The sequence below is a fragment of the Camarhynchus parvulus genome, chromosome 28, assembly GCF_901933205.1.
Source record: "Camarhynchus parvulus chromosome 28, STF_HiC, whole genome shotgun sequence".
NCBI lineage: Eukaryota > Metazoa > Chordata > Aves > Passeriformes > Thraupidae > Camarhynchus > Camarhynchus parvulus.
The window spans coordinates 89,740-116,833 of NC_044598.1; the positions used below are offsets into that span (position 1 = coordinate 89,740).

General features: G+C 59.5%; 2 protein-coding genes across 2 annotated transcripts; one reads left to right on the forward strand and one right to left on the reverse strand.

The window, feature by feature from the left end:
• The first annotated feature begins 1,741 nt into the window (after positions 1 to 1,741).
• Positions 1,742 to 18,076, forward strand: ANO8 (anoctamin 8). The gene is made up of 16 exons (XM_030966944.1): positions 1,742 to 1,844; positions 4,246 to 4,356; positions 5,160 to 5,292; positions 5,707 to 5,845; positions 6,884 to 6,980; positions 8,349 to 8,476; positions 9,277 to 9,438; positions 10,445 to 10,597; positions 10,884 to 11,010; positions 11,091 to 11,146; positions 11,701 to 11,775; positions 13,311 to 13,973; positions 14,285 to 14,476; positions 15,455 to 15,586; positions 16,548 to 16,658; positions 17,414 to 18,076. Exons 1-16 carry the CDS (start codon positions 1,742 to 1,744, stop codon positions 18,074 to 18,076), a joined length of 3,045 nt encoding a protein of 1,014 aa, XP_030822804.1.
• A 3,579-nt stretch (positions 18,077 to 21,655) lies between these two features.
• Positions 21,656 to 26,949, reverse strand: DDA1 (DET1 and DDB1 associated 1). The gene is made up of 5 exons (XM_030966775.1): positions 26,887 to 26,949; positions 25,902 to 25,982; positions 25,265 to 25,316; positions 24,558 to 24,619; positions 21,656 to 23,943 (listed from the first exon to the last, which is right to left on the reverse strand). Exons 1-5 carry the CDS (start codon positions 26,887 to 26,889, stop codon positions 23,833 to 23,835), a joined length of 309 nt encoding a protein of 102 aa, XP_030822635.1. The 5' UTR covers positions 26,890 to 26,949; the 3' UTR covers positions 21,656 to 23,832.
• Positions 26,950 to 27,094: the final 145 nt, after the last annotated feature.

Here is a 27,094-nt window from a genome sequence, read left to right on the forward strand (position 1 = left end):
CATTGGTCAAACCCACCGAGGAGGCGTGGCTATCACGGTAATACCGCTTCTGATTGGTTAATATCAGGCCCAGTCGCCGCTCCGGCTTCAGCGTCCCCGTCCATTAGCGCACGCTATTGGGCAATACACGCTGAGGGGCGTGGCTAATGGTAAAACACGGCTTTTGATTGGTTAATGCGCAAAGATGGCGGCGCCCTGCTTGAAGCCACGTGAACCCCGCGGTTCCGCCCGGTTCCAGCGAGAAACATTATTTAAATTCTAATAAAATCTAATATCTATTTATATTGAAATAAAATCTAAAAAATTTACAAATTTTATTAAGGGATCAAAGGGTTTAAATCCGGCGCTGGGGTGCTTGGACATTTGCTTTATATTTCTATTTTTATATTTTTAATTTATTTATTTTTATTCGTATTTATTGCTGTGAATATGCATTAGTCCCTGTAATGGAGCAGTCTGTAGAGAGCATGGTTCAAGATAAAAAAATATAAAAATAAATATATTAAATAGATATTTATATATATATATAAATAACATATATTTAATATAGTATAGTAGGTGTTTTATATCACATATATATTATTTATATATAAATAAAAAATATAAAAAATATGATTATATTTATCTAACCGTAACTTAAAGCTCCATTACAGCGGCCTTGCGTGTTTATGAGTTTCTATGAAAAGATTTCTTTGCATTTAGACTTTTTTTTTTTTTGCTTGCTTTTGACCTTCGACTCGCCTTCTTGAGATTGAACGGATATATTTTACTTCTTGTTGTGGTTTAATAATAATAATAATAATAATAATAATAATAATAATAATAATAACAAACATATATAATATAAAAGATGAATATATTTACATAAATAATAATTACTATACATTAATAATAATATTATTAATAATAAACAACATATATAATATAAAAGATTAATATATTTACATAAATAATAATTTTTATACTATTATTATTCTTATTATTGTTGTTGTTGTTATTATTATTATTATTATTATTATTATTATTATTATTATTATTATTATTATTATTATTATTCCTATTCCGATTCCCAAAATCTGGGTTTGGCTTCCACTGAGGACACAGACTGGGATGGACTGGGATAAACGGGGACAGCCTGGCACTGGCCCGTGCCCTCCCGTGCCAGCCGAGGTGACAGCTCGGGGACATCTCCCGGTGGCACCGGGCACAGCCGTGCCCCCCCCCCCCCAAATCCCGCATCCCGAGCGGAGCCCCGGCTTTGGGGGGGGCTTTGGGGACTTTGGGGGGACCCCCCCGTGCTGAGGGGGCCGCGCTGGGGGAGGGGGGGGTCACCCAAAATGTCACCGGGCAGCGCTCAGCCCGCTCGGGTTACCGGGAGCCGCCTCACCGGGCGGGGGGGGACACCGGGGGGTGGGTGGCACTTGGGGACACCGCTGGGGACAGGCCGAGCACGGCGTGGGGGGGGGGGGCACACCGGGGACCCCGCCGGTGCCAGCGCCGTTCCGAGCCGCCCCCCGGGACCCCCCCCCACCGCGGGGCGCGGCCGGACACGCGTGGCCGGGAGCCGCGGCCAACCGGAGCGTCCCGGGAGCGGCGGCGGCTCCGCGCTCCGCCCGCTCCGCCGCCTTTGTCCCTCCTCCTCCTCCTCCCGGCCGCAGCGGCGGCGGCGGCAGCGGCGGCGGCCCCGGCGGCCCCGGCGGCCCCATGCACCGGCCCCGCCGCCGCCGCCGAGCCCCGCACCATGCCCGAAGCGGCGGCGGCCGCGGCGCAGGACGGAGAGCGGCCCCGGCGGGGCCCGGCCGCGGAGGAGCGAGCGGAACCGGCGGCGCCCACCGGAGTGCTGGGTACGGGCAACCGGGAGATGCGGGAGCGGCGCGGGGGGGGCACGGGGAGGGCCGGGATGCGGCTCGCTGCGGATACGGGATGGGGGGGGCGGATCGGGGCTGCCGGTACCGGAGCTCTGAGCATCCCCCCGGTACCGGCACGGCTCCGAACCCCTCTGCCCGTGGGGGTCCCGCCTCATGGTGGGTGTGGGGGGGTGCTGTGGCTCTCGGGGGCTTTTTTGTCACCCCCCTCCCAACCCCGGACAGCCCCGAGTCCCCCCGGGATGGCGCTGGCAGCCGGCTCCGTGTCCCCCCCCCTCACCGGTGACACCCCCCGTGTCCCCCCCCCCACTGATGTCACCCCCCGTGTCCCCCCCACCCCAGGAAGGCGCTTTGATCCCCCCCCCCCCCCTTGCCAGCCCGTGCCCCCCAAGCACGGCATGGGGGTGGCGCAGCTCGCAGCCTTTGTGTCGCTGTCCCCACGCCGGCCTTGGGGTCCCCTCCCCCGCGTGGCGCGGGGCCAGGTGACATCCCCGGCTCGGCGGGGGGGGTGGCAGGGCCTGGTGGCAGCTGTGGCACCGAGCGGGGCTCCCGGCGGCGGGTGGGTGACCCACTTCGTGCCCCCCCCCGGGACACCGCTCGGTGCCCGCCACGCCGCAGCTCCGGTGACCTTAGCCCGGGAGCCAAGGTGAGCGGCACGGCCGGCGACAAACGGGGACAAGCGGGGGGACCCGGGGGGTGGCACACGGCGCGCCGGCCCCGCCGAGCCCTCGGGGGTGGCACCGCGTGTCGGGAGGGACCGCGGGGACAGCGGGGTGAGGGTGGCGGTCACCCCCCAAGCCCAGCCAGCCTGGGGGTGCTGGGGACCCCCTTTTTCCATGAGCTCGGGCACGGAAAGCCCCCCCGGCCCTGGGTCTGTGCCCCCGGGGTGGGCACTGCCCCGCGAGGGTGGCAGCGGCCCCGCAGCCGCCGCCCGCGCCGGGTGGCACCGCTGCGGGCAGGACATGAATAATGCAGGGTGGGTGAGCTCAGCCCGCCGGCGTCACCCGGCTGCCCGGCCAGGGTGGCACGGCCACGGCCGCCAGCGCCCCGTGCCCACCGGGCACCGTGGTAGCCCCGCAGCCTGATATCCGCATGGCCTGGCACCCTAAAACACGGGCACCCTAAAACACTGGCACCCTAAAACATTGGCACCATAAAACACGGGCACCCTAAAACACTGGCACCCTAAGGGTCTGGCACCCCAATACCCCAACAGCCTGGCACCCCAGCATCCCAATCCCCTTGTACCCAGCCCCTCAACGCCCTGGTACCCCAATACCGGAGCACCCCTAAACATCAACCCCCTGGCAGCGTGGCACCCCATTACCCCACCTGGCACCCTATTACCCCAAACACTGGCACCCTGTTACCCCAAACCCTGGCACCCTGTTACCCCCATAACCCTGCACCCCCCCAAACCCTGGCACCCCCGCACCCCAGGGCAGGACACGGCCGTGCCCAGCCTGCCGGACCGGTGCCACAGCGGGGGTGGCAGCCTGGCGCTGTCCCCAAGTGCCACCCTCGGCTCGGGGACAGCGGAGCCTTTCAGAGCCCGCCAGGGCGCGGGGTTTGAGGGGTGCCAGCAGAGGTGCCCGGGTTTTGGGGTCCCACAGAGGTGCCCGGGTTTTGGGGTGCCTTCCTGGCATCAGCAGCTGCGGCATTTCCTGTTTTCCCGGGCGGTTTCCGGCACCCCGAGCCCTTCCCAGCCCCGGGGCGCCGCCACATCCCGGGCCGAGGAGGGGACACTGAGGCACCAGGGGACACTGAGGCAGGGAAGCGACAAGCGGGGTCCCCACGCCATTGGGGACCTCCCTCCCTGCCAGCCTGGGGTGGATTTTTTGGGATCCCCCCCTGTCCCCACCCTCCCCGGGAGGCGCTTTGGGGACACCGGACACGGGGACAGCGCGTCCCAGCGGCGCGGCCACCCCGGGCGGGGCAGCGGCCGTGTCCCCTCGGTGCCACCACGCCCCGCGGGTGCTTTGGGGACTGTCCCCACCGCAGCCCGGCGCGGCGGCGCGGTTTCCATGGAGACCGGCTGCTTGCTTTTTTTTCCCCATCCCCGTTTTTCCTGCGCTTTTCCGTGCCCGGGCTCCGGGGAGGAGGTGAGAGCCTTTGGGGACGCTCCGAGGGGACACCCCGCGACATTCGGCACCGCCGGGGGTGGCGGAACGCGCTGGCGGCTCCTCCCCGCAGCTGTCGGGGCCGATTTTGGGAGCTGCCGCAGGAGAAACCCGATGCCGGGGCGGTGGCACCGCCGTGCCCCGTGCCACGGCCGGGTTGGGGACAGGCGGGGACGCGTCGCGATGCCAGCCCGGGGCTCCGGGGCGCTCTGGGATCCGCTGCCCGCGGGGGTTGATCCGTGCCCGGCCTCCCGCCGCAGATAAACTCTTCGGGAAGCGGCTGCTCCAGGCCGGGCGCTACATCATGTCCCACAAGGCCTGGATGAAAACGGTGCCCACGGAGAACTGCGACGTGCTGATGACATTCCCGGGTAGGAAACCGGGAAAAGCGGGATAGGGGCGGGGTGGGACAGGGAAAACCGGGATCGGGATGGGGCCGGGAAAACCGGGATCGGAGAACCGGGATTGGGATGTGGCCAGGAAAACCGGGATTGGGGTGGGGCCGGGAGAACCGGGATCAGGATGTGGTCGGGAGAATCGGGATCGGGATGTGACTGGGGAATCCGGGATGGGATGTGATCGGGAGAACAGGGATTGGGATGGGGTAGGACGGGGAAAACCGGGATTGGGATGTGATCGGGAGAACAGGGATCGGGATGTGACTGGGGAATCCGGGATGGGATGTGGCCGGGAAAATCCGGGATAGCCAGGGCAGGAGGGGGTGGGGATGGTGGGGGGAGCCCGGGAGGAGGCAGTGGGAGTGGAGGATGGGGGATGCAGGGAGGGATGGGGACGTGGGAAGGAGTGGGGAATGTGTGGATGGATGGGGACTGGGATAGGGACACGAGGATGGATGGGGACAGGGATGAGGGACATGTGGAGGGCTGGGCACTGGGACAGGGACACGCAGCAGGATGGGGACAGTGTTGGGGACATGGTGAGGACACAGTGGGGACATGAGGGTGGGTGAGAACAGGGATGAGGGACATGTGGAGGGCTGAGGATGGGGATGAGGGACATGGGGATGGATGGGCACAGGGACAGGAACACGCGTCAGGATCAGGACTGGAATGAGAGACATGCGGCAGGATGTGGGGACAGGGATGAGGGACACGCGGAGGGCTGGGCCCCGGGCCGGTGACACGGGGCAGGACGCACGGCTGTGTCCCCGCAGACAGCACGGATGACCACACGCTGCTGTGGCTGCTGAACCACATCCGCCTGGGCATCCCCGAGCTGATCGTGCAGGTGCGGCACCACCGGCACACGCGCGTCTACGCCTTCTTCCTCACCGCCACCTACGAGAGGTGCGTGCCCGTCCCCACAGTGTCCTCAGGGTGTCCCCAACGCTGTCCCCAAGGCTGTCCACGCCCGCCATGTCCCCACCGTGTCCCCAATGCTGTCCCAACACTGTCCCCAATGCTGTCCCCGCCTGCCATGTCCCCAGCGCTGTCCCCAGTGCTGTCCCTGGCATGTCCCCAATGCTGTCCCCAATGTGTCCCCAACACTGTCCCAACACTGTCCCCACCATGTCCCCACGCTGTCCCCAACCCTCTCCCAATGCTGTCCCCACTGTGTCCCCACCGCGTCCACAACACTGTCCCCAACATGTCCCCACCATGTCCTCACCATGTCCCCAGCGCTGTCCCTGGCATGTCCCCAACACTGTCCCAGTGTGTCCCCAGCCCTGTCCCCACGCTGTCCCCATGCTGTCCCCGCAGTTTGCTGCGCGGGGCGGACGAGCTGGGGCTGCGCAAGCCGGTGAAGGCGGAGTTCGGGGGCGGCACCCGCGGCTTCTCCTGCGAGGAGGATTTCATCTACGAGAACATCGACAACGAGCTCGGCTTCTTCAGCTCCCAGGCGGGCACGGGCATGGGGTGTGGGGTGTGGGGTGTGGGGTGTGGTATATGGGGCATGGGGTGTGGGGTGTGGTATATGGGGTGTGGTATATGGGGTGTGGGATATGGGGTGTAGTATATGGGGTGTGGTATATGGGGTGTGGTATATGGGGCATGGGGTGTGGGGTGTGGTATATGGGGCATGGGTTATGGGGTGTGGTATATGGGGTGTGGGATATGGGGTGTGGTATATGGGGTGTGGTATATGGGGTATAGGGTATAGGGTACAGGGTACAGGGTGTGGGGTGTGGGATATGAGGTGTGGGGTGTGGTATATGGGGTATGGAGTATGGGGTATGGGATATGGGGTATGGGGTGTGGGGTGTGGGATATGGGGTATGGGGTATCGGATATGGGGTATGGGGTACAGGGTGTGGGTTATGGGGTGTGGTATATGGGGTATGGGGTGTGGGGTGTGGGGTGTGGTATATGGGGTGTGGTATATGGGGTATAGGGTATAGGGTCCAGGGTGTGGGGTGTGGGAAATGGGGTATGGGGTATCAGATATGGGGTATGGGGTACAGGGGGGGATATGGGGGTACAGGGTGTGGGATATGGGGTGTGGGATATGGGGTATGGGGTATCAGATATGGGGTATGGGGTGTGGGGTGTGGGATATGGGGTATGGGGTCTGGGAAATGGGGTACAGGGTGTGAGATATGGGGTATGGGGTATCAGATATGGGGTATGGGGTACAGGGGTGGGATATGGGGGTACAGGTTCTGGGATATGGGATGTGGGGATATGGGATATGGGATGTGAGGTACGAGATATGGGACATGGGATATGGGGATCTTGCACACGGGATACCAAGATGTGGGGCACAGAACTACAGGAATCCAGGGATATGGGGCTGTTGGGATCTAGGGATACGGGATGTGGGGAGGCTGGCTGAGGATACAGCCACCCCCGGCGCCGGGGACAGGGACAGGCCAGGGAGGGGACAGGGACAGGCCAGGGAGGGGACAAGGCAGGGCCAATGGCAGCGTGTCCCCCGCAGGAGCGGCAGAGCATCATCCGCTACTGGCTGGAGAACCTGCGGGCCAAGCAGGGCGAGTCCCTGCACAACATCCACTTCCTGGAGGGCCAGCCCATCAGTGAGTGTGGCACCCGGTGACACTGCCGCGGCACCCGGTGACACTGCCGCATGACACTGCCACGGCACCCAGTGACACTGCCATGGCACCTGGTGGCACCTGGTGCCACCGCCCCTATGGCACGGAGCTCCCACGTGCCACCGTCCCCATTGTCCCTGTGCCAACCCCGCCACCCCAGGGCCATGCAGGGTGGCAGTGGGGATCCCGGGCCATGTCCCCATTGTCCTTGACCCCTTGTCCCCATTGTCCCTGACCCGTGTCCCCATTGTCCCCATCCCTGGGGCCGTGTGCTGGGCAGGGTTTGTAGGATCCTGGTGTGCACAGAGCTGTCCCCACTGTCCCCATTGTCCCTACTGTCCCCACTGTCCCCACCCCTTGTCCCGTGCAACCCAACCCCAGGGCCAGCGGGTGGCAGTGTGGATCCCGGCCGTGTCCCCTGTCCCTGCCCCTTGTCCCCATTGTCCCTGCCCGTGTCCCCATGTCCCTCCCCTTGTCCCCAGTCCCCATCCGGGGCCGTGGCAGTCCCGTTGTGGTTTATCCCAGCAGCCTGTCCCCTGCACGCAGCAGAGGTGGCATCCTCAAGCCCCGTGGATGAAGTCCTGGGTGCAGGCGGTGTGCTAGGCGCAGCCCCTCGGTGAGGCCAGGGATGCTTTGGGGGTCTCAGAGGGTTTGGGGTCACCCCAAGAGGGTTTGTGGGGTCCCAGTCCCTTGGTGAAGCTTTGGGGTCACCCCAAAGCGGTGTGAGAGGCGCAGTCCCTCGGTGAGACCAGCGGTGGTTTGGGGGTCCCACAGGGTTTGGGGTCATGCCAGCAGGGGTTTTGGGGTCCCACAGGGTTTGGGGTGACCCCAGGAGGGTTTTTGGGGTCCCAGTCCCTCGGCGAGGCTTTGGGGTCACCCCGTGGTGTGCGAGGTGCAGACCCTCGGTGAGACCAGCGGTGGTTTGGGGGTCCCACGGGGTTTGGGGTGACCCCAGCAAGGTTTTTGGGGTCTCAGAGGGCTTGGGGTGATCCCAGAAGGTTTTCTGGGGTCCCAGTCCCTCGGTGAGCTTTGGGGCACTTTTGGGGTCCCTGAGGCTTTGGGGTGACCTCAGCAGGGTTTGTGGGGTCCCAGCAGGGTTTTGGAGCTCACAGCCCCTTGGTGAGCTTTGGGGTGACCCCAGCGGGGTTTTAGGGGGTCCCAGAGGGTTTGGGGTGACCCCAGAGGGGTTTTAGGGGTCCCATTTAGGGTGAGCCTAGTGGGGTTTTTGGGGTCCCATTTAGGGTGATCCCAGCGGGATTTTCGGGCTCCTAGCCCCTCACTGAGCTTTGGGGTGACCCCAGAGGGGTTTTAGGGTCCTGGCCCTGCTGATGTCCCCTGTGCCCCGCCCAGATGACATCTGTGACTATTTCGGGGTGAAGATTGCCATGTACTTCGCCTGGCTGGGCTTCTACACCTCGGCCATGGTGTACCCGGCCGTGTTCGGCTCCATCCTCTACAGCTTCACCGACAGCGACCAGGTGGGGCCTCTGGGGCCACTCTGGGGCCACTCTGGGGGTTTCCCAACCTTCCTTGGGGTTTCCATCCCCTCTTGGGGTTCCCATCCTTCTCTGAGGGTTTCCAAACTCCTTTAAGGGTTTTCGTCCCCCCTTTGGGGTTTCCATCACTCTTTGTGGGCTTTTCTTCCCTTCGCGGGGTTTTCATCCCTCCTTGGGGTTTACCAGCTCTCCTTGAGGATTTCCATTCTTCCTTGGGGCTTTCCATCCTTCTTTGTGGGGTTTTCCATCCCTTTTTTGTGGGGTTTTCCTTTCTTCCTTTTGGGGTTTTCCATCCCTCCTTGTGGGGTTGTCCTTATGGGGTTTTCCATCCATCCTTATGGGGTTTTCCATCCATCCTTGTGGGATTGTCCTTGTGGGGTTTTCCATCCCTCCTTGTGGGGTTTTCCTTATGGGGTTTTCCTTTCTTCCTTATGAGGTTTTCCATCCCTCCTTGTGGGATTGTCCTTATGAGGTTTTCCATCCCTCCTTGTGGGGTTTTTCTTCCTTATGAGGTTTTCCATCTCTCCTTGTGGGGTTTTCCATCCCTCCTTGTGGGGTTTTCCTTGTGGGGTTTTCCTTTCTTCCTTGTGGGGTTTTCCATCCCTCTTTGTGGGATTTCCCCCCTTCCCTGGTGGATTCCCTCCTCCTTTTCCCTCAGCGCCTCACCCCATCCATTCCCCCTGGCCTGGGGGCACTCCCAACCCCCCAGGGCTGCATTTGGGGGCTGTGGGCGGCGGGGAGGGGACCCAACCCCGGTGCAGTTGGTGCTGTCTGTCCCCCAGACCAGCCAGGACATCTCCTGCGTGGTCTTTGCCATCTTCAACGTCATCTGGGCCACGCTGTTCCTGGAGGAGTGGAAGCGCCGCGGCGCCGAGTTCGCCTACAAGTGGGGGACGCTGGACACCCCCGCAGAGTCCCTGGAGGAGCCCCGGCCCCAGTTCCGGGTCAGACACCAGCACGGGGTCCTGCACCTTCTGGGGTCCCATTCCTTGGAGTCTTGTGCCTTCTGGGGTTCCATCCCTTGGGGTCCTGTCCCTTCTGGAGGATCCCATTCCTTGGGGTCCCGTCCCTTCTGGGGTCCCATCCCTGGGGGTCTTGTGCCTTCTGGGGTCCCATTCCTTGGGGTCCTGTCCCTTTTGGGGTTCCATCCCTGGGAAAAGTCCCATCCCTTTTGGGGGATCTCATGCTTTGGGAAAGATCCTGTCCCTTTTGGGGGACCCCATTCCTTCAGGGGGGTCTTATTCCTTGGGAGATCCCATCCTTTTTTGGGGGGATCCCATTCCTTGGGGTCCTGTCCTTTGGGAGGGGCCCCATTCCCTGGGAAATGTCCTGTCGCTTTTGGGGATCCCATTCCACGAGGCATTCTGTCCCTTTTGGGGTGTTCCATCCCTTTTGGGGGATCCCATTCCTCGGAAAGGTCCCCAGATCCCATCCTGAGGGGGTTCAGCCACCAGTCCCGGGGGTGTCCCTGGATCTCTGGGGTCCCTGGATCTGTGGGTGCCATGGGGTGTGGGGTCCCTGGATGGATCTCTGGGGTCCCTGGACCTGTGGGGTCCCTGGATGGGTCTGTGGCTCCCTGTCCCTGAGTGTCCCATGGGCCGTGGCTCCCTGTCCCCATCCCTGTGAGTGCCCCGTGGCTCCCTGTCCCTGTCCCTGTCCCTGTCCCTGCCCCTGTCCCTGTGGGTCCCTGTCCCTGTCCCCGTCCCCGTCCCTGTCCCTGTCCCCGTCCCTGTCCCTGTCCCCTGTCCCTGTCCCTGTCCCTGTCCCCGTCCCTGTCCCTGTGTCCCTGTCCCTGTCCCTGTCCCTGTCCCTGTGAGTCCCTGTCCCTGTCCCTGTCCCTGTCCCCATCCCCGTCCCTGTCCCTGTGAGTCCCTGTCCCTGTCCCTGTGGTCCCTGTCCCTGTCCCTGTCCCTGTCCCTGTCCCTGTGTGTGCCACGGCTGTGCCCGCAGGGCACCAAGCGGATCAGCCCGGTGACCAGCGCTGAGGAGTTCTATTACCCGCCCTGGAAGCGCCTCCTGTTCCAGAGCCTCGTCAGCCTCCCCGTCTGCCTGGCCTGCCTCACCCTCGTCTTCCTCCTCATGCTCGGCTGCTTCCAGCTCCAGGTGTGGCCCCGTCCTGGGGACAGTGACAGTGGCACTGTCCTGGGGACAGTGACAGTGACCCCGCTCTGGGGACAGTGACAGTGACAATGCTCTGGGGACAGTGACAGTGGCCCCGCTCTGGGGACAGTGACAGTGGCACTGCTCCTCCTGCTGGTGCTGCTCCGGGTCCTGATTCTGATCCTGACCCTGATTGTCTCCATGTCCCATCCCTGTCCCTATCCCCACCCTGTCCCTGTCCCTGTCCCTGTCCCTGTCCCTGTCCCTGTCCCTGTCCCTGTCCCCACAGGAGCTGGTGCTCAGCATCCAGGAGCTGCCGCGCGTCCTTCGCTTCCTGCCCAAAATCATCCTGGCCGTCATTGTCACCGCCTGTGACGAGCTCTACAAGAAAGTGGCCCTGTGGCTCAATGACATGGGTGCGCTGGGGACCCCGTGGTGGCCATGGGGTGGCCCTGGGACCCCCGGGCCCCCCTGACCTTCCCCCTGTGCCCTGCAGAGAATTATCGGCTGCAGAGCGCCTACGAGAAACACCTCATCATCAAAATGGTCCTGGTGAGGGGACACGGGGACACTGGGGGGACATGGGGACACTGGGGACATGGGGACACTGGGGACATGGGGACACTGGGGGGACACTGGGGGACACTGGGGGACACTGGGGACATGGGGACATAGGGGGACTGGGGACACCGAGGACATTGGGGACACTGGGACATGGGGGGACACTGGGGGACACTGGGGGGACTGGGGACACGGGGACATTGGGGGGACAGTGAGACATGGGGGGACACTGGGGGAATGGAGGGGGCCAGGATCAGGGACACGGGGGAGTGGGGGGGACTGGAGAGATCCTGGCAGGGCTGGCTGAGGGGTCAGAGGGGACCGGAGGGGACAGAGGGCACTGGAGGGGTCCCAGTGGCTCCTGGTGAGGGACAGAGGGGACCAGAGAGGTCCAGGAGGGACAGAGGGGACTGGAGGGAACAGAGGTGACAGCTGGGGCTGGAGATGTCACAGAGGGGACATCTGGAGGGAAGCAGAAGCTCTCAGCCAGCGCTGAGGGGACACCGAGGTGACCGAGGTGCCACCCCCCCCGCTGTCACCGCCAGTTCCAGTTCGTCAATTCCTACCTGAGCCTTTTCTACATCGGATTCTACCTCAAGGACATGGAGCGCCTCAAGGAGGTGAGGGGACCCTGCCAGCGGGGCCGATGTCCCCACAGTGTCCCCAACAGCCCTGCACCCCCCTCCACCACCACCGCATCCCGCCGGGTGTCCCCCCGCCTGTGTCCCCGCCCGGCGCGGCTCACGACAACGTGTCTCTGTCCCTGTGTGGTTGTGGTGTCGCCGTGTTGTCCCTCCGTGTCCCTTTTGTGTCCCTTCCGCAGCTCCTGCTCATCCTGTCCCTGTCGCAGAGCCTCGCGCGGCAGCTCCGGGAGGCTCTGCTCCCCTCCATCCTCCTCCACCTCCACCTGTCCCTCATCTTCCTCAGGCGCCTCCTGCGCTTTTGCTGGACCCTGGGAGTATCCAAAGTAGGAGCGTGGGGACATCCAGGGGACACCCAGGGGACACTCAAGGGACACTCAGGGGACATCCAGGGGACACCCAGGGGACACACCCAGGGGACACTCAGGGGACATCCAGGGGACACACTCAGGGGACATCCAGGGGACACTCAGGGGACATCCAGGGGACACTCAGGGGACATGCAGGGGACATCCAGGGGATACTCAGAGGACACTCAAGGGACACTCAGGGGACATCCAGGGGACACCCAGGGGACATCCAGGGGACACTCAGGGGACATCCAGGGGACACTCAGGGGACACGCAGGGGACATCCAGGGGACACTCAGGGGACACCCAGGGGACACCCAGGGGGCACCCAGGGGACACTCAGGGGACATCCAGGGGACACTCAGGGGACAACAGAGAGGAGCAGGGACAGCATGGGGACAGCACAAGGGGAGCAGGGACACTGTGAGGACATCAGGAGCGGGGACGCCACAACGGGAACAGAGATACCAAAAGAGGAGCAAGGACACCACGACAGGAGCAGGGACACTGTGGGGACATTGGGGAGGAGCAGGGACACCACAGGAGAAGCAGGGACACTGTGGGGACATCAGGAGCGAGGACACTGCAGGAGAAGCAGGGACACCACAAGGGGAGCAGGGACACTGTGGGGACATCAGGAGCGGGGACTCCACAAGAAGAGCAGGGGACACCACAAGAGAAGCAGGGACACTGTGGGGACATCAGAGAGGAGCAGGGACCCCAGAGGAGAAGCAGGGACAGCACAAGGGGAGCAGGGACACTGTGGGGACATCAGGAGCAGGGACTCCACAGGAGAAGTGGGGACACTGTGGGGACATCAGGAGCGGGGACTCCACAGGAGAAGTGGGGACAGCACAAGAAGAGCAGGGACCCTACAGGAGAAGCAGGGACACTGTGGGGACATCAGGAGCAGGGACAGCACAAGAAGAGCAGGGACACCACAGGAGAAGCAGGGACACTGTGGGGACATCAGAGAGGAGCAGGGACTCCACAAGAGAAGCAGGGACATTGTGGGGACATCAGGAGCAGGGACAGCACAGGAGAAGCGGGGACACTGTGGGGACATCGGGGCGGAGCAGGGACACCCCGGGAGCAGCAGGCACGGCGCGGGGCCGGGCCGTGGGGCGGCGGGGAGGTGACGCCGCGCCCGCCGTGTCCCCGCAGATGCTGGCCACGCTGCTGATCACGCGGCAGTTCCTGCAGAACGCGCGCGAGGTGGCGCAGCCGCACCTGTACCGGCGGCTGCGGCGCGGCGAGCTGAGCGCGCGGAGCCTGCGGGAGCTCGGGCGCGCGCTGCTCCGCCTGCTCGGCCCGCGGCCGGCCCCGCGCGGCCCCGCCGAGGGCAAGCGCTGCCTGAACGGCGGCTGCGGCGTGCCCGAGGAGGAGGAGGAGGAGGAGGCGGCGGCGGGAGGGGAGGAAGAGCGGCGCGGCTCGGACTCGGAGGAGGAGAGCGCGCTGCTGGACTGCGGGCTGAAGCTGAAGAAGGTGAGCTTCATCGAGCGCGCCGAGCGCCGCGCCGAGCCCGCCGGCAGCGAGGACGAGCCCTTCCTGGAGGAGGGCAGCCCCACCATGGTGGAGAAGGGCATGGACCCCGCGGCCGTGTTCGAGCTCTGCGAGGAGGAGGAGGAGGAGGCCGAAGCGCAGCCCGGCAGCCCCGGCGGGGCGGCGGAGCCGGCGGTGCTGGCGAGGAGGAGGAGGAGGGAGGAGGAGGAAGGCGAGGAGGAAGGGAGGAAGCGCAACCGCGCCTCGTGGATTGACCCCCCCGAGGAGGATTACTCCACGCAGCTGACCCAGGCCGAGGTGGAGAGCTGCATGAAGAAGTACGAGGTGGGTGGCTTCTGTCCCCATTGTCCCCTTTGTCCCCTTATTCCGGGACCCACTGGGTTCCCCAAGGTGTCCCATGGGGTACCTGAGGTGTCCCTGTGGCCACCAAGATACCCAAGGTGTCCCCGTGTCTGGTGACCTCCCAAAGTGTCCCTTCCTGAGGTGTCCCCGTGGCCATCTCCAAGGTGTCCCATGGGCTCCATGAGGTGTCCCCATGTCTGGTGGCCTCCCAGAGTGTCCCCTCCCGAGCTGTCCCATCAGGAGCCAGCCCAGAGCCCCCGGTGACGCGGGCGGTGTCCCCGCTGTCCCCTCAGGACACCTTCCAGGACTACCAGGAGATGTTCATCCAGTTTGCCTACGTGGTGCTGTTCTCCTCGGCCTTCCCGCTGGCGGCCGCCTGCGCGCTGCTCAACAACGTGCTGGAGATCCGCAGCGACGCCTTCAAGCTCTGCACGGGCCTGCAGAGACCCTTCGGGCAGCGCGTGGCCAGCATCGGCCACTGGCAGGTGCTGGGGACATGGGGACAGCAGGGACATTGGGGACAGCGGGGACATTGGGGACAGCATTGGCCACTGGCAGGTGCTGGGGACATGGGGACAGCAGGGACATTGGGGACAGCGGGGACATTGGGGACAGCATTGGCCACTGGCAGGTGCTGGGGACATGGGGACATTGGGGACAGAGGGGACAGCAGGGACAGCATTGGCCACTGGCAGGTGGGACACAGGACACGGGGCCATGGGGACAGCAGGGACATCAGGAGACCAGGGCGCTTTGTCCCCGTTGGTGGCACAGCAGTGACGTTTTTAGGGAAGCCGCTCTCGGGTTCCTCGTGTCTGACCTGAGAAGCCAATCAGGAATTGAAGCTCTATGAACTGACAATTGGTTCAACCACTAAAAAACGTTAAAATAACCAAATTTCTATATTTTATTTCATTAGGAATTTTTAAAATATCAAAATATAATTATTAAATAGAATTATTTAATAATACTGTTAAATAGAATTATTTATTATTAAATGTGTTACTAATTATTATTAACCATTATTAAATATTATTTTAAACTATTATTAAATAATTATTATTATAATAACTATTAATGGTTATATTAATAGCTATTATTAACTATTATATGAGTTATTAAAAGTTAATAACTATTATTAAATATTAATTATTTTTAAAAATAGTAAAATATTGTTGAATGTTGGTAATAACTATTATAAAATATTATTAACTATTATTATTAGATACCATTATTAACATTTTATTTTCACTCTTACCACTCTTTCTTTTAATTACCACTAAAACATTTTTTCTTCACACCCTTTTACAACTTTAACCCTCCTTCACCTTCCCCCCAACCCCGGCAAACGGCCCCAAAACCAACACACACATTCCAATAACCACGCTACCCGTTAACCACCGCACTAATTAACCAATTAACCAAAAACAACCTTTAATTGATGCCCGAAACGTGTCCTGCAGAAGGTGATGGAGGCCATGGGCGTGCTGGCCATCGTGGTTAATTGCTACCTGATCGCTCAGTGCGGGCAGCTGCAGCGCCTCTTCCCGGGGCTCAGCCCCCAGGCCGCCATCGTCTGCGTCGTGGTGCTCGAGGTGCCGGGGGCAGCGGGGCTGGGGGCACCCAGTGGGGGCTGGGGGCACCCAATGGGATTTGGGGGCACCCCAATGGGGTTTGGGGGCACCCAGTGGGGGCTGGGGGCACCCCAATGGGGGCTGGGGGCACCCAGTGGGGGCTGGGGGCACCCCAATGGGGGCTGGGGGCACCCCAATGGGGTTTGGGGCACCCAGTGGGGTTTGGGGCATCCCAATGGGGTTTGGGGGCACCCCAATGGGGTTTGGGGGCACCCAGTGGGGGCTGGGGGCACCCCAATGGGGGCTGGGGCACCCAGTGGGGGCTGGGGGCACCCCAATGGGGGCTGGGGGCACCCCAATGGGGTTTGGGGCACCCAGTGGGGTTTGGGGCATCCCAATGGGGTTTGGGGGCACCTCAATGGGGTTTGGGGGCACACTGGGGTCACCTCAATGGGGGCTGGAGTCACCCCAATGGGGGCTAGGGGCACCCCGGGGTCACCCCAATGGGGTTTGGGGTGCCCAGGTTGGGTCACGGCTCGGGGAGGTGATGGCCAAGGGTGGGGATGGCTGGGGGGATTCTGGGCTGGATGGGCCAGAAATTGGCTGGGTACTGAAATCCCTGGGTACTGAAATCCTTGGGTATTCAGATCCCTGAGTACTCAAATCCCTGGGTACTCAAATCCCTGAGTACTGAAATCCTTGGGTACTCAAATCCCTGGGTACTCAAATCCTTGGGTACTCAAATCCCTGGGTACTCACAGCTCTGGGTACTGACAGCCTTGGGTGTTCAGATCCCTGGACAATTAATTAATTCATTAATTAATTCCCTGGACACTGGGCCAGATTTTTGGGGTGGAGATGCCGGACTTTGGGATGGAAGGGGCAGATCCTGGGGTGGAAGGAGTGGATTTTGGGACGGAAGGACAGGATTTCGGGAATGCCAGGAATGCTGAGGTGTGTCCCCATGTCCCCGTGTCCCCAGCACTTTGCCCTGCTCCTCAAGTACGTGATCCAGGTGGCCATTCCCGACATTCCCGCCTGGGTGGCCGAGGAGATGGCCAAGCTGGAGTACCAGCGCCGCGAGGCCTTCAAGGTGGGTCCTGCCCGCGTGGCGTCCCCAAGGTGTCCCCAAGGGTTCCCAAAATGTCCTCAGGATTACTGGGCTGCCCAAGGTGTCCCCATGGCCAGTGGCCTCCCCAAAGTGTCCCTGGACCTGAAGACCTCCCTGAGGTGTCCCCTGGCCCTCCTGGGGTGTCCCCAAGCCCAGTGTCCCCGGAATGTGCCCCTCAGTGTGTCCCTGATGTCCCCTAGATGTGTCCCCTGTTGTGCCCCTGTGCCTGGTGTCCCCTCGATGTCCCCTGGCTGTGCCCCACACCTGATGTCCCCTCTGTGTCCCCTGGCCATGCCCCTCAATGTCCCACTGTCCCTTCACTGTCCCAGCGTCCCCTCGCTGTCCCAGTGTCCCCTTGATGTCCCTGTCGCTGTCCTCTCAATGTCCTGCTGCCCCCTCGCTGTCCTGGTGTCCTCTTGCTGTCCTGGTGTCCCCTCGCTGTCCCAGTGTCCCCTCACCGTCCCTGTGTCCCCTCCACATCCCCTGTCTCTGTTCCCTCAATGTCCCCTGGCTGTGTCCCCTCGATGTCCCCCGGCCATGCCCCGTTCCCGATGCCCCCTCGCTGTCCCGGTGTCCCCTCACTGTCCCGGTGTCCCCTCGATGTCCCCCGGCCATGCCCTGTTCCCGCTGTCCCCTCACTGTCCTGATGCCCCCTCGCTGTCCCGGTGTCCCCTCACTGTCCCTGTGTCCCCTCACTGTCCCGGTGTCCCCTCGATGTCCCCTGTCGCTGTCCCCAGAAGCACGAGCGGCAGGCCCAGCACCACTTCCAGCAGCAGCAGCGCCGCAAGCGCGAGGAGGAGGAGCGGCAGCGCCACGCCGAGCTCCAGGCGCGCCGCGACCGCGACCCCGCCCGCGACGAGGCCACCAAGGCCGAGGCCACCGGGCAGGACCCGGCGCACGACAAGGGCCAGGCCAAGGGGAAAAGCTCCGGCGGCTCCTCCGCGCACGGGCCCGACAAACCCAAGCGGCCCAGCTCGCTGCTGGCCACCAACAACGTGATGAAGCTGAAGCAGATCATCCCCCTGCAGGGCAAGTTCCTGTCCGGGGGCACCGGCGCGGCTGGCACCGCCACCGCCAGGTCGCCGCAGTCGCCCACGGGCAGCGAGAACAAATTACCGGGCTTCCTGAGCTTCAAATTCCTCAAATCGCCCGAGACTAAGCGGGACGCGGGCACCGAGAAGGTGCAGTCGCCCACCAAGCCCTTCAACCCCGGCAAGCTCTTTAATTTCGGCAAGTCCGAAGGGCTCGGTGCCAACGGCGGCGCGGCCGGAGCGTCCCCGCAGCCCCGCGCGGGGCCCTCGGCGGACGCGGGGCCCGGGAAGTCGCATCTCAACGAGGAAGGGGCGCGGGAGGAAGCGGAGAACCGGGCGGAGGAGGAGGGGGGCGGTGCCCGGCTCTGACCGGGGGCTCCGGGGGTTCCGGGGGGCGGGTGGAGCCGGGCGGGGGAGGAGAGCGGCGGTGCCCGGTTCTGAGCGCGGCTCCGAGCGCACGGGGAACCGGAGAACCGGGCGGAGGAGGAGGAGGAGGGCGGCGGTGCCCGGTTCTGAGCGCGGCTCCGGCGGTTCCGGCGGTTCCGGGAGCCGCCCGGTCCCTGCTGCGCGCGGCCGTGGCCGTCGGGAGCCTCTCGCCGCCGCTCGCCCGCGGGGCCGGCCCGGGAGCCGCCAGCGCCGCGCTCCGCTCCGGTGCCCTGTGCTGTGTGCCCCCTGCGTGTCCCCCCGGTCCCCCGGGCTGTGTCCCCCCGGGTACCCCCGGCCCCGCCGCGCGGAGCCGCCGCCGCCGCGCCAGGAACCGCGGGGGGACGGCGGGGGAGGCCTGAGAGCGGCGGGGCGGCGAAATCCCGGGACCGGGGGCACGGCGCGAGTTATCCCGGTGCGGCCGGAACATCCCGGTGCGGCTGGAGCATCCTGAAACTCCCCAGGCTCACTGGGGAGAGTTATCCCGGTTTCCATGGGCACCGGGGGGAATTATCCCGGTTTATCGGAGCATCCCGGTTTCCATGGGCACCGGAGGGAGTTATCCCGGTTTATCGGAGCATCCCGGTTTTCCATGGGCACCGGAGGGAATTATCCCGGTTTTTGGAGCATCCCAAACTCTCCACACTCCCGGTTTCCCCCAGAGACGCCGCGCTCCAGCCTTTGGATCCTCCGGGAGCCGCATCCCGCTCCCGGAATTCCCGGAATTCCCGGGACGAGCCCGATTCAGCCGTGCCTCAGCCCTGCTCCGTCCGCTCCCCCCGCCTGGATCCCGGGTCCCGAATCCCGGATCCCAAATCACCGGAGATCCTTCCCGGGAGTTTTCCAGCCGGGAATGGGGCGCATTTCCCGGGAATGCCGTGCATGGGCAGCGTTTCTTGCACTAAATCCCAACCCCGATCCCGCCGCCGGTGCCGCTTCTCCCAAATCCCAGCGGGACATTCCCGGCTCCAGCTCCGAATTCCCTGGAATTCTGTCGCAATAAAGGGCGGGACAAGGAGGGGACACGGGGAGGGGACAATGGGGGAGGGGGTGGGAGCCGCTTCGCTGCTGCCGCGGGAAGGAATTTCCTGGATTTCCCAAATTCCCGGGATTCCCTGGATCGGCTTTTCCAGCGGGATCCGTGCTGGGAACGCGCTCCCTCCTTTCCCTGCTTCGCTTCGCGGGGTTGGTGGCACTTGGGGACATCCATTCCCAAAGGGAAAAATCTGGGAAAAGAGGGAAAAGCTGGGAAAAGGGAGGGGGGGGGGTGTTGGTCCCAAATCCCCTCCCGTTCCCTCTTCCCAAAAATCAGGTTGGAATTTTTTGGGGTTTTTTTTCCCCCTCCTCCTCTTTCGAAGAATCCACGGAATTTCGAAGAATCCATGGAATTTCGAAGAATCCACGGAATTTCGAAGAAACCATGGAATTTTGGCGTTTAGGATTTTGGGGGTTTTTTTTGGGATCCCAAATCGCATCCATTTCCCAGAGCAATAAGGGCAGGAAAATCCGGGATTCCCAAAGGAAAAGGCTCCGTGTTCCCACTCCGGGGTGGGGAAAAAAATCCCGGTGGGATCAGGGAGGGAAATTTGGGAAGTTTGGGAATGGAGACCGGGATTAGGGATGGAGTTTGGGAATTGGGGACAGATTTTTGGGGATGGGAGGATGAGATTTGGGATTGGGGATTTGGGAAGGTGGGGATTAAATTTTGGCGTTGGGGACGGAGTTTGGGAATTGGGGGATGGAATTTGGGAATGTGGGGATGGGGATTTGGGAATTTGGGATGGAGATTTGGGAATTTGGAAGGAGGATCCCAATCCCTCCCCCACCTGCCCTGGTCTGGAATATCCTGGGGAAAATCCTGGGAAAAGGGAGGCCTGGGAACGTTGGGAATTCCGGGAAAATGAGACCCCAGAATTCCAGAAGGCTCCGGCTCTTTCCTCCCTCATCCCACAGGATTTTCCCCCCCAAAAAAACCCGGGAATGGCTTTGATCCCATTTCCCTCTGGAGCCGAGAATTCCCAGAGGGAAAAGCCCCAAATCCGGGGAATTTTCATCTCTTTCCCCCAAAAAAACCCAACCAAAAAAAAAAAAAACCTCTGGAATTTTGGAGGAGGGAAAAATTCGGGAATGGTTTTTCCTTTGATTTTTTTTTTCCTTGAAGAGGGAATTCCGTGGGAATTCCAGGAAAGGAAGGAAAAGGGGGGAGGGGGGTTTAATTTATTTCTTTTTAATTTATTTTTGTAAACTCCGCAATAAAAAAGAAATTTATTTCGACAGCTCATTTGCATCTCATTTGCATATTTGAATTAGGCTCCAGGATCCAGAGCAGCATTCCCAACCTCTGGAAAACGAGATCCAAATATTCCCAGGAGCCAGGAAAGAATGGAAAAATCCGATTAAATCCTCAAAATTCCATCGATTTCTTGTTGATAAAAAATGTGGAATTGTTGGGAAAGAAATTCCCGGAAAAAGAATTCCAGTGGATATCTTGGATTCTGGCAGGGATTTTGGGAAAATCCAGGTTTTCCCCAGCTCTGTGATCCCGGATTTTGGGTGGAAATGGAAGGATTTGAAGGGAAAATCCTGGAGCTGGGAATGATGGAGCTTCCCGGGCTTTGGGAATGGCCAAAACTGGAAAATTCCCCAAAAATTCAGGATCGGGCTCTGGGGAATCCCAGGAATTCCAAGCCCTGGGGGTGTTTGGGGCAGAATCCTGGGATTTGGGAGCTGCAGGACACAGAAAATCCCGGGATGAGGAGGAAGAGGCGGGAACTGGGCAAAAAACCCCAGGAAAATCCCGGGATTTGGTGGAATTTGGGAATTCTGGGTGGGAAGGCACCAGCAATTGTCAGGAGGGGAATTTTCCAGATTTCCTGAATGGGATCAAGGGACAGAGCTCCGGGAATTCCAGGAAAAGCTGGGAATGAGCTGGAGGAGAGGGGGAAGGGGGATCCCAAATCCAGGGATGGGAAGAAAACCCCAAATCCAGGGATTTTGGGACTATGGGATGGGATGAGGAAAGAGAATTCCAAATCCAGGAATGGGATCCAGACTCACTTCAGGGATCCCAAATCCAGGGACGGGATGAGAACCCCAAATCCAGGGATCCCAAATGGAAAGAGAATCCCAAATCCCGGGATTGGGTGAGAATTCCAAATCCAGGGATCCCAAAATGGAAAGATATTCCCAAATCCAGGGATGGGGTGAGAACCCCAAATCCAAGGATCCCAAATCCAGGGATGGGATGAGAATTCCAAATCCAGGGATCCCAAATGGAAAGAGAATCCCAAATCCAGGGATCCCAAATGGAAAGAGAATCCCAAATCCAGGGATTGGGTGAGAACCCCAAATCCAGGGATCCCAAATCCCGAACAGGACCCAGCCCCTCTGGCAATCCCAAACCCGCCCAGCTCCGGCCAATCCCGACCTTTCCCCCCCCCTGCCCCCAGATTTTCCCGGGATAAATCCCCATTCCCGTGGCTCCCATCCGCCTTTTCCCAGGGGGAAGAAAATCGGGAATTGCAGCAGGAAGTGCCAACTCTTTAATGGAACAACATTCCCGAGCCTCGGGAACCCCGGGATCCACCCTCCTCTCCTGGAAAACCCCCGGAATTCCTTCCGGAGATTCCTCGAATCCGGCTCCTCCCGGAGTTCTGCAGCTGGAAATCCCAACCCAACCCAAAATCCCGGGAATTCCGCTCGTCCCCCCAACCCTCCCCACCCCCCAACACTGCATTCCAGGAATTCCAAAGTCGCTTCCATAAAAAAACCAACCCAACCCAAAAGAAAAGAAAACCCAAAAAAAAAAAAAAAAAAAATTTGGGAAAAACGGAGGCAGAGCCAAAAGTTCTGGATTGAATTCCAGTCCCAAATTCCGGGAATTCCGACCGGAGCCGTGTCCTGCTCCTCCCGAGCTCCTGGAGGAGTTTTGGCCCTTCCCAGGCCGGAATTCCGAGGGTGGATCCGGGATTTTCCGGGAAAAGGGGCGGCAGGAACCCTCCCAGAGTCAGAGCCGGGAATTGATCCTGGGAATCTCCTGGAAAAAAAATTCCCCGCGGGTTTCCCAGCAAAGGGGAGGGAGAAAGACCCCGAATTCCGGGATTGCCGCGGACATCGGCTCCTCACGGAAAAGCAGCTGGAATTTTGGGATCGTCCCGTCCTTTGCCGAGGTTCTCCGCGGATCCCGAGCCTCTGGATGGTCCCGGGAAGGCGGCTGGGAATTGTCTCAATCCCGAGGATTTGGGGAGCGAGGGATGGGCTCTGCATTCCTGGAATTCCAGCCTGGATGACGAATTCCATCCTGGATTCCTGAATTCCAGCCTGGATCCCGAATTCCATCCTGGATCCTGAATTCCATCCTGGATTTCCAAATTCCATCCTGGATTCTGAATTCCAGCCTGGATCCCTGAATTCCATCCTGGATCCCTGAATTCCAGCCTGGATTCTTCCATCCTGGATCCCAAATTCCATCCTGGATCCCAAATTCCATCCTGGATTCTCAAATTCCAGCCTGGATTCTTCCAGCCTGGATTCCTGGAATTCCAGCCTGGTTTCCCAAATTCCATCCTGGATTTCCCAGAATTCTAGCCTGGATTTTCTTCCATCCTGGATTCTTCCAGCCCAGATCCCAAATTCCAGCCCAGATCCCAGAATTCCATCCAGGGATTCCTGGAATTCCAGCCAGGATTCTCCCAGATCCGGGGCCGCTGGCAGTCCTGGGAATTCCGAGCGATCCCTCGCAGAGGATCCGGCGATTCCCGGGAGAAAAAAAACAGGATTTAAGGATCGACATTCCCAGCTTTTCCAGAGGGCAGGGGAAAAAAATTCCATGGATCCAGCCCCCCAAAAAAATCCCGGGATCCAAATTCCCAGGGATCGGCTCCAGCCATGATCGGAGCCCGGGAAAGGGTTGGGAATTTTCTGGAAAAATGGGAAAGGCCTCACAGTCGTGGATGGGTTGGGAATATCCAAAGGATTCCTGGGAATTTCTCCAAGGGGATGTGAAGGGAAAAAGAAAAAAATCCTGGAATTTTACAGGGAGGGGATGTGGGGAAATCCTGGGAAAAGGGGATTTTTTGGGAAGGGAGGAGATCCCAGAAAAAGTGGGGTTTTTGGGAATGAGGAATTCTGGGGTATCACAGGGGAGAAGATCCCAATGATCCCCAAAAAAAGTGGAATTGGGGAGGAGAAAAAAAAAAAAAAAGGGAGAGTTCTGGAATTTCACAAGGAGCAGATCCAAGGAATCCCAGGAAAAAGGGGGATTTTGGGAAGGGAATAAATCCCAGGAAAAGTGGATTTTTGGGAACGAGCTCTCCTGGGAGATGTCAGGAGCAAATCCCAGGAATCTCAGGAAAAAGGGGGAATTTTGGGGAAATTAGGATTTCTGGGATTTCCCAGGCAGGAATCCCAGGATAAACAGGGAATTTTGGGGAATTAGGAATTCTGGGATAACCCCAGAAAAACCAGGAATTTTGGGAATTACGAGCCCCTTAAGGACGAACAACTCTCCCCTCTCCATAAAAACCCCATAAATACAAACCAAAAAAAAACCAACCAAAAACCAGGCAACGAGGCAAATCCCAAATAAATAGGGCGGATCCTGGGAATTCCCAGCGGGTCAGGGGGAAAGGGGAGGTGGGGGAAAAAAAATAAGAAAAAAAAAAAGCGGGAAGAGCCTTGGGAATTCCCGATTCCGGGGTTTTTTAAGTGTCCTCGGTCATGTCCTGGCTGCCGGTCCGGGCGATCTTGCGCGGCGGGGCCGAGTTCTCGCCCTCCAGCTCGCCCTGCTCCTGCTCGCGCTTCTTGGCCGCATTCTGCAACAGCGCCGCGCTCAGAGGGGGCCGGGGGCGCTTCCGGGGGGTTCCGGGGGATTTTAGGGGAATTCTGGGGGATTCTGAGGGATTTTAGGGGAATTCTGGGGAATTCTAGGGGCTTCCAGGGGATTCTAGGGGGTTCCAGGGGCAATTCCAGGGGGTTCCAGGAGGGTCCCAGGGGATTTTAGGGGTTTTCAGGGAATTTTAGGGGGTTCCAGGGGCAATTCCAGGGCAGATTCCCAGCACGGGGATCCCCGGTGCTCCCACATGCCGGGATTCCTAAATCCCCCCTATTCCCAAATTCCCAGATTCCCAAAACCAGGAATTCCCAAATCCCAACATTCCCACTCCCGAGTATTCCCATTCTCAACATTCCCAATCCCAGAATTCCCAAACCAAACCATTCCCAATCCCAGAATTCCCAAATCCCACAATTCCCAAACCATTCCCAAATTCCCAACCACAACCTCCCTCAATCCCTCATTTCCAGGGCCAGAACCATCCCAGGATTTCCTGCCTGGAATTCCCACGGGAAGGATTCCTGCAATGAATCAATCCCAAATTCCCAGAAAAAAAAAAAAAAAAATTGGGGAATTTTGGATCCCAAATGTCACCTTTTTGTCCCACTGCTGGTGGAGGTAGCGCAGGAGGATGTTTGTTTTCTCTGTCACGATAACTGGGAACAATTCCAAGGAAAAACAGGGAAAAATTCCAGGTTTTAGCAGGATTTCAATGGGCAAGGAGGGAGGAAAAATTGGGAATTGTTGGGGGGAAAATTGGGAATAAAGAAGGGAAAAAAATGGGAACAAATAAAGGGGAAAATGGGAGGAAAATATGGGAATTGCTGGGGGGAAAATTGGGAATAAAGAAGGGGAAAAATAGGAATGAATAAAGGGGAAAATTGGGAATAAAGTGAAAATCAGGAATTGAAAGGGGGAATATTGGGAATAAAGAAAGGAAAAATTGGGAACAAATGCGGGAGAAATTGGGAATAAATAAGGGAGAAATTTGGGATAAAGGAGGAGAAAGTCAGGAATAAGTAAAAGGAAAGCTGGGACTAAAAAGAGGGAAAATTTGGAATAAAAAAGGGGGAAATTTGGGATAAATAAGGGGAAAATTGAGAATAAAGAGAGGGGGGAAATGGGAATTTAGAAAGGGAAAATCGGGAATTCAAAGGGGGAAAATGGGAATTTTAAAAAGGGAAGACTGGGAATTAAAAAAGGGAAAAATTGGGAATAAAGAGGGAATGTTGGGAATTAAAAGGGGAATACTGGGAATGAAGAGGGGGAGCCGGGACTGCGGGTTTTCCAGCAGGACTCACTCTGTTCCGAGGGGAATTCTCTGGTGGGCAAATACACCGAGGGCCGGCGGTTCTGCAACGGGAACGAGAGATCAGGGACGGGATGGGAACGGGGAATTCCGGGATTGGGGAATGAAAGCATTGGGGAACTCCGGGATTTGGGAATGCTGGGATGGGGAATGCCAGGATTTGGGAATTCTGGGATTTGGGAACTCGGGGATTTGGGAACGCTGGGATGGGGAATGCCACGATTTGGGAATTCCGGGATTTGGGAATGCCAGGATCTGGGAATGCCGGGATACAGGAATTCAAGGATGTGTGAATACTGGAATGGGGAATTCCAGGATCTGTGAATTCCAGGATTGGGGAATTCTGGGATTAGGGAATTCCAGGATTTGGGAACTCCGGGATTGGGAACTCCGGGATTTGGGAATTCTGGGATTTGGGAACGCTGGGATGGGGAATGCCAGGATTTGGGAACTCTGGGATTTGGGAACTCTGGGATCTGGGAATGCCGGGATTCAGGAATTCCAGGATCTGTGAACACTGGAATGGGGAATTCCAGGATCTGGGAATTCCGGGATTTGGGAATTCCAGGATTAGGGAACTCTGGGATTAGGGAACGCCAGGATTGGGGCTGGGGCCCCGGAGCACTCACGGAAGCCTTGCAGACGGAATCCGCATGGAACCTGCTGAAGTTGCTCTTGTTGTACACCGGGAGCCCCTTCAGGAAATCTGCCTGGGGAGCCACAATTCCCAAAAAGCCCTCAGGGAACGGGCAGGGATTGGTGTCCGTCCAACCGACCCCAAACTCCAGGGGCTGAAGGGAAATTCCTGGGATTTGGGCAGCTCCAAACTTTCCTTCCCCAGATAAAATTCCCAGGGTGATCCCAAGGCTGTGACCCCTCAACCCCCCACCAAAATAACACAAATGGTTCAACCTCATTTTAGGGGGTTCCCCTCACCTTAGGGTGTCCCCCATAAAACAAACGGTTCAGCTCCACTTCAGGTTGATCCCCGAACCACTCCCCCAAAAAAACAAATGGTTCTGCCCAACTTTAAGTTATCCCTCACCCAAAAGAAATGGTTCAGCCCCATTTTAGGGGGACCCCCTCAACACCCCCGCAAAACAAATGGTTCTGCCCAACTTTAAGCTATCCCTCACCCAAAAGAAATGGTTCAGCCCCATTTTAGGGGGACCCCCTAAACTCCCCACAAAACAAATGGTTCTGCCCAACTTTAGAGTGCCCCCCTGACCCCCCTAAAACAAATGGTTCGGTCCCCCCTTAGGGTGCCCCTCGCCCATATTGGGGCGCTCCAACCTCACCCCGAGACCAAACCCCACCCTAGGACTCCCCAGATCCCCCAAACCCCGCCCTGGGGCTTCCCTCACCCCCAAATCCCCCGCACCCCGCCCAGGGCTCCCCTCACCGCCACCCCTGAGGGCGGGAACCCCTCACACCCTCACACCCCCGCCGCCTCAGCCCAGGCCGCGGCGGGCGCGGGCCCTACAGGCCGGAAGCGGCCGCGGCGCCGCCGCTGCGGTACCGGGAAGGCCGCGGGCGGCGCGGCGGGGCCCGGGAGCCGCGGCCGGGCCGCTGAGGCCGGCGCGGGGCCGCCATTGCGGCGGGGGGCTCACGTACCATCTTCGCCGCCACCAGCCGGGAGGAGCCGCCCCGGCCCGCCCACTGTCATGGCCGCCCGCCTCGCGCGCGCCGATTGGTCCGCGCCGAGGAACGCTGCGTTTCTATTGGGTGCGGCGCCTGTCAATCATCGGTGGGAAGGTTGGGTTGAGGCAGGAAGTGTCCGCGCAGAAGGGCGGGGCGGGTGCAGCGCCGGAGGACCCGGATG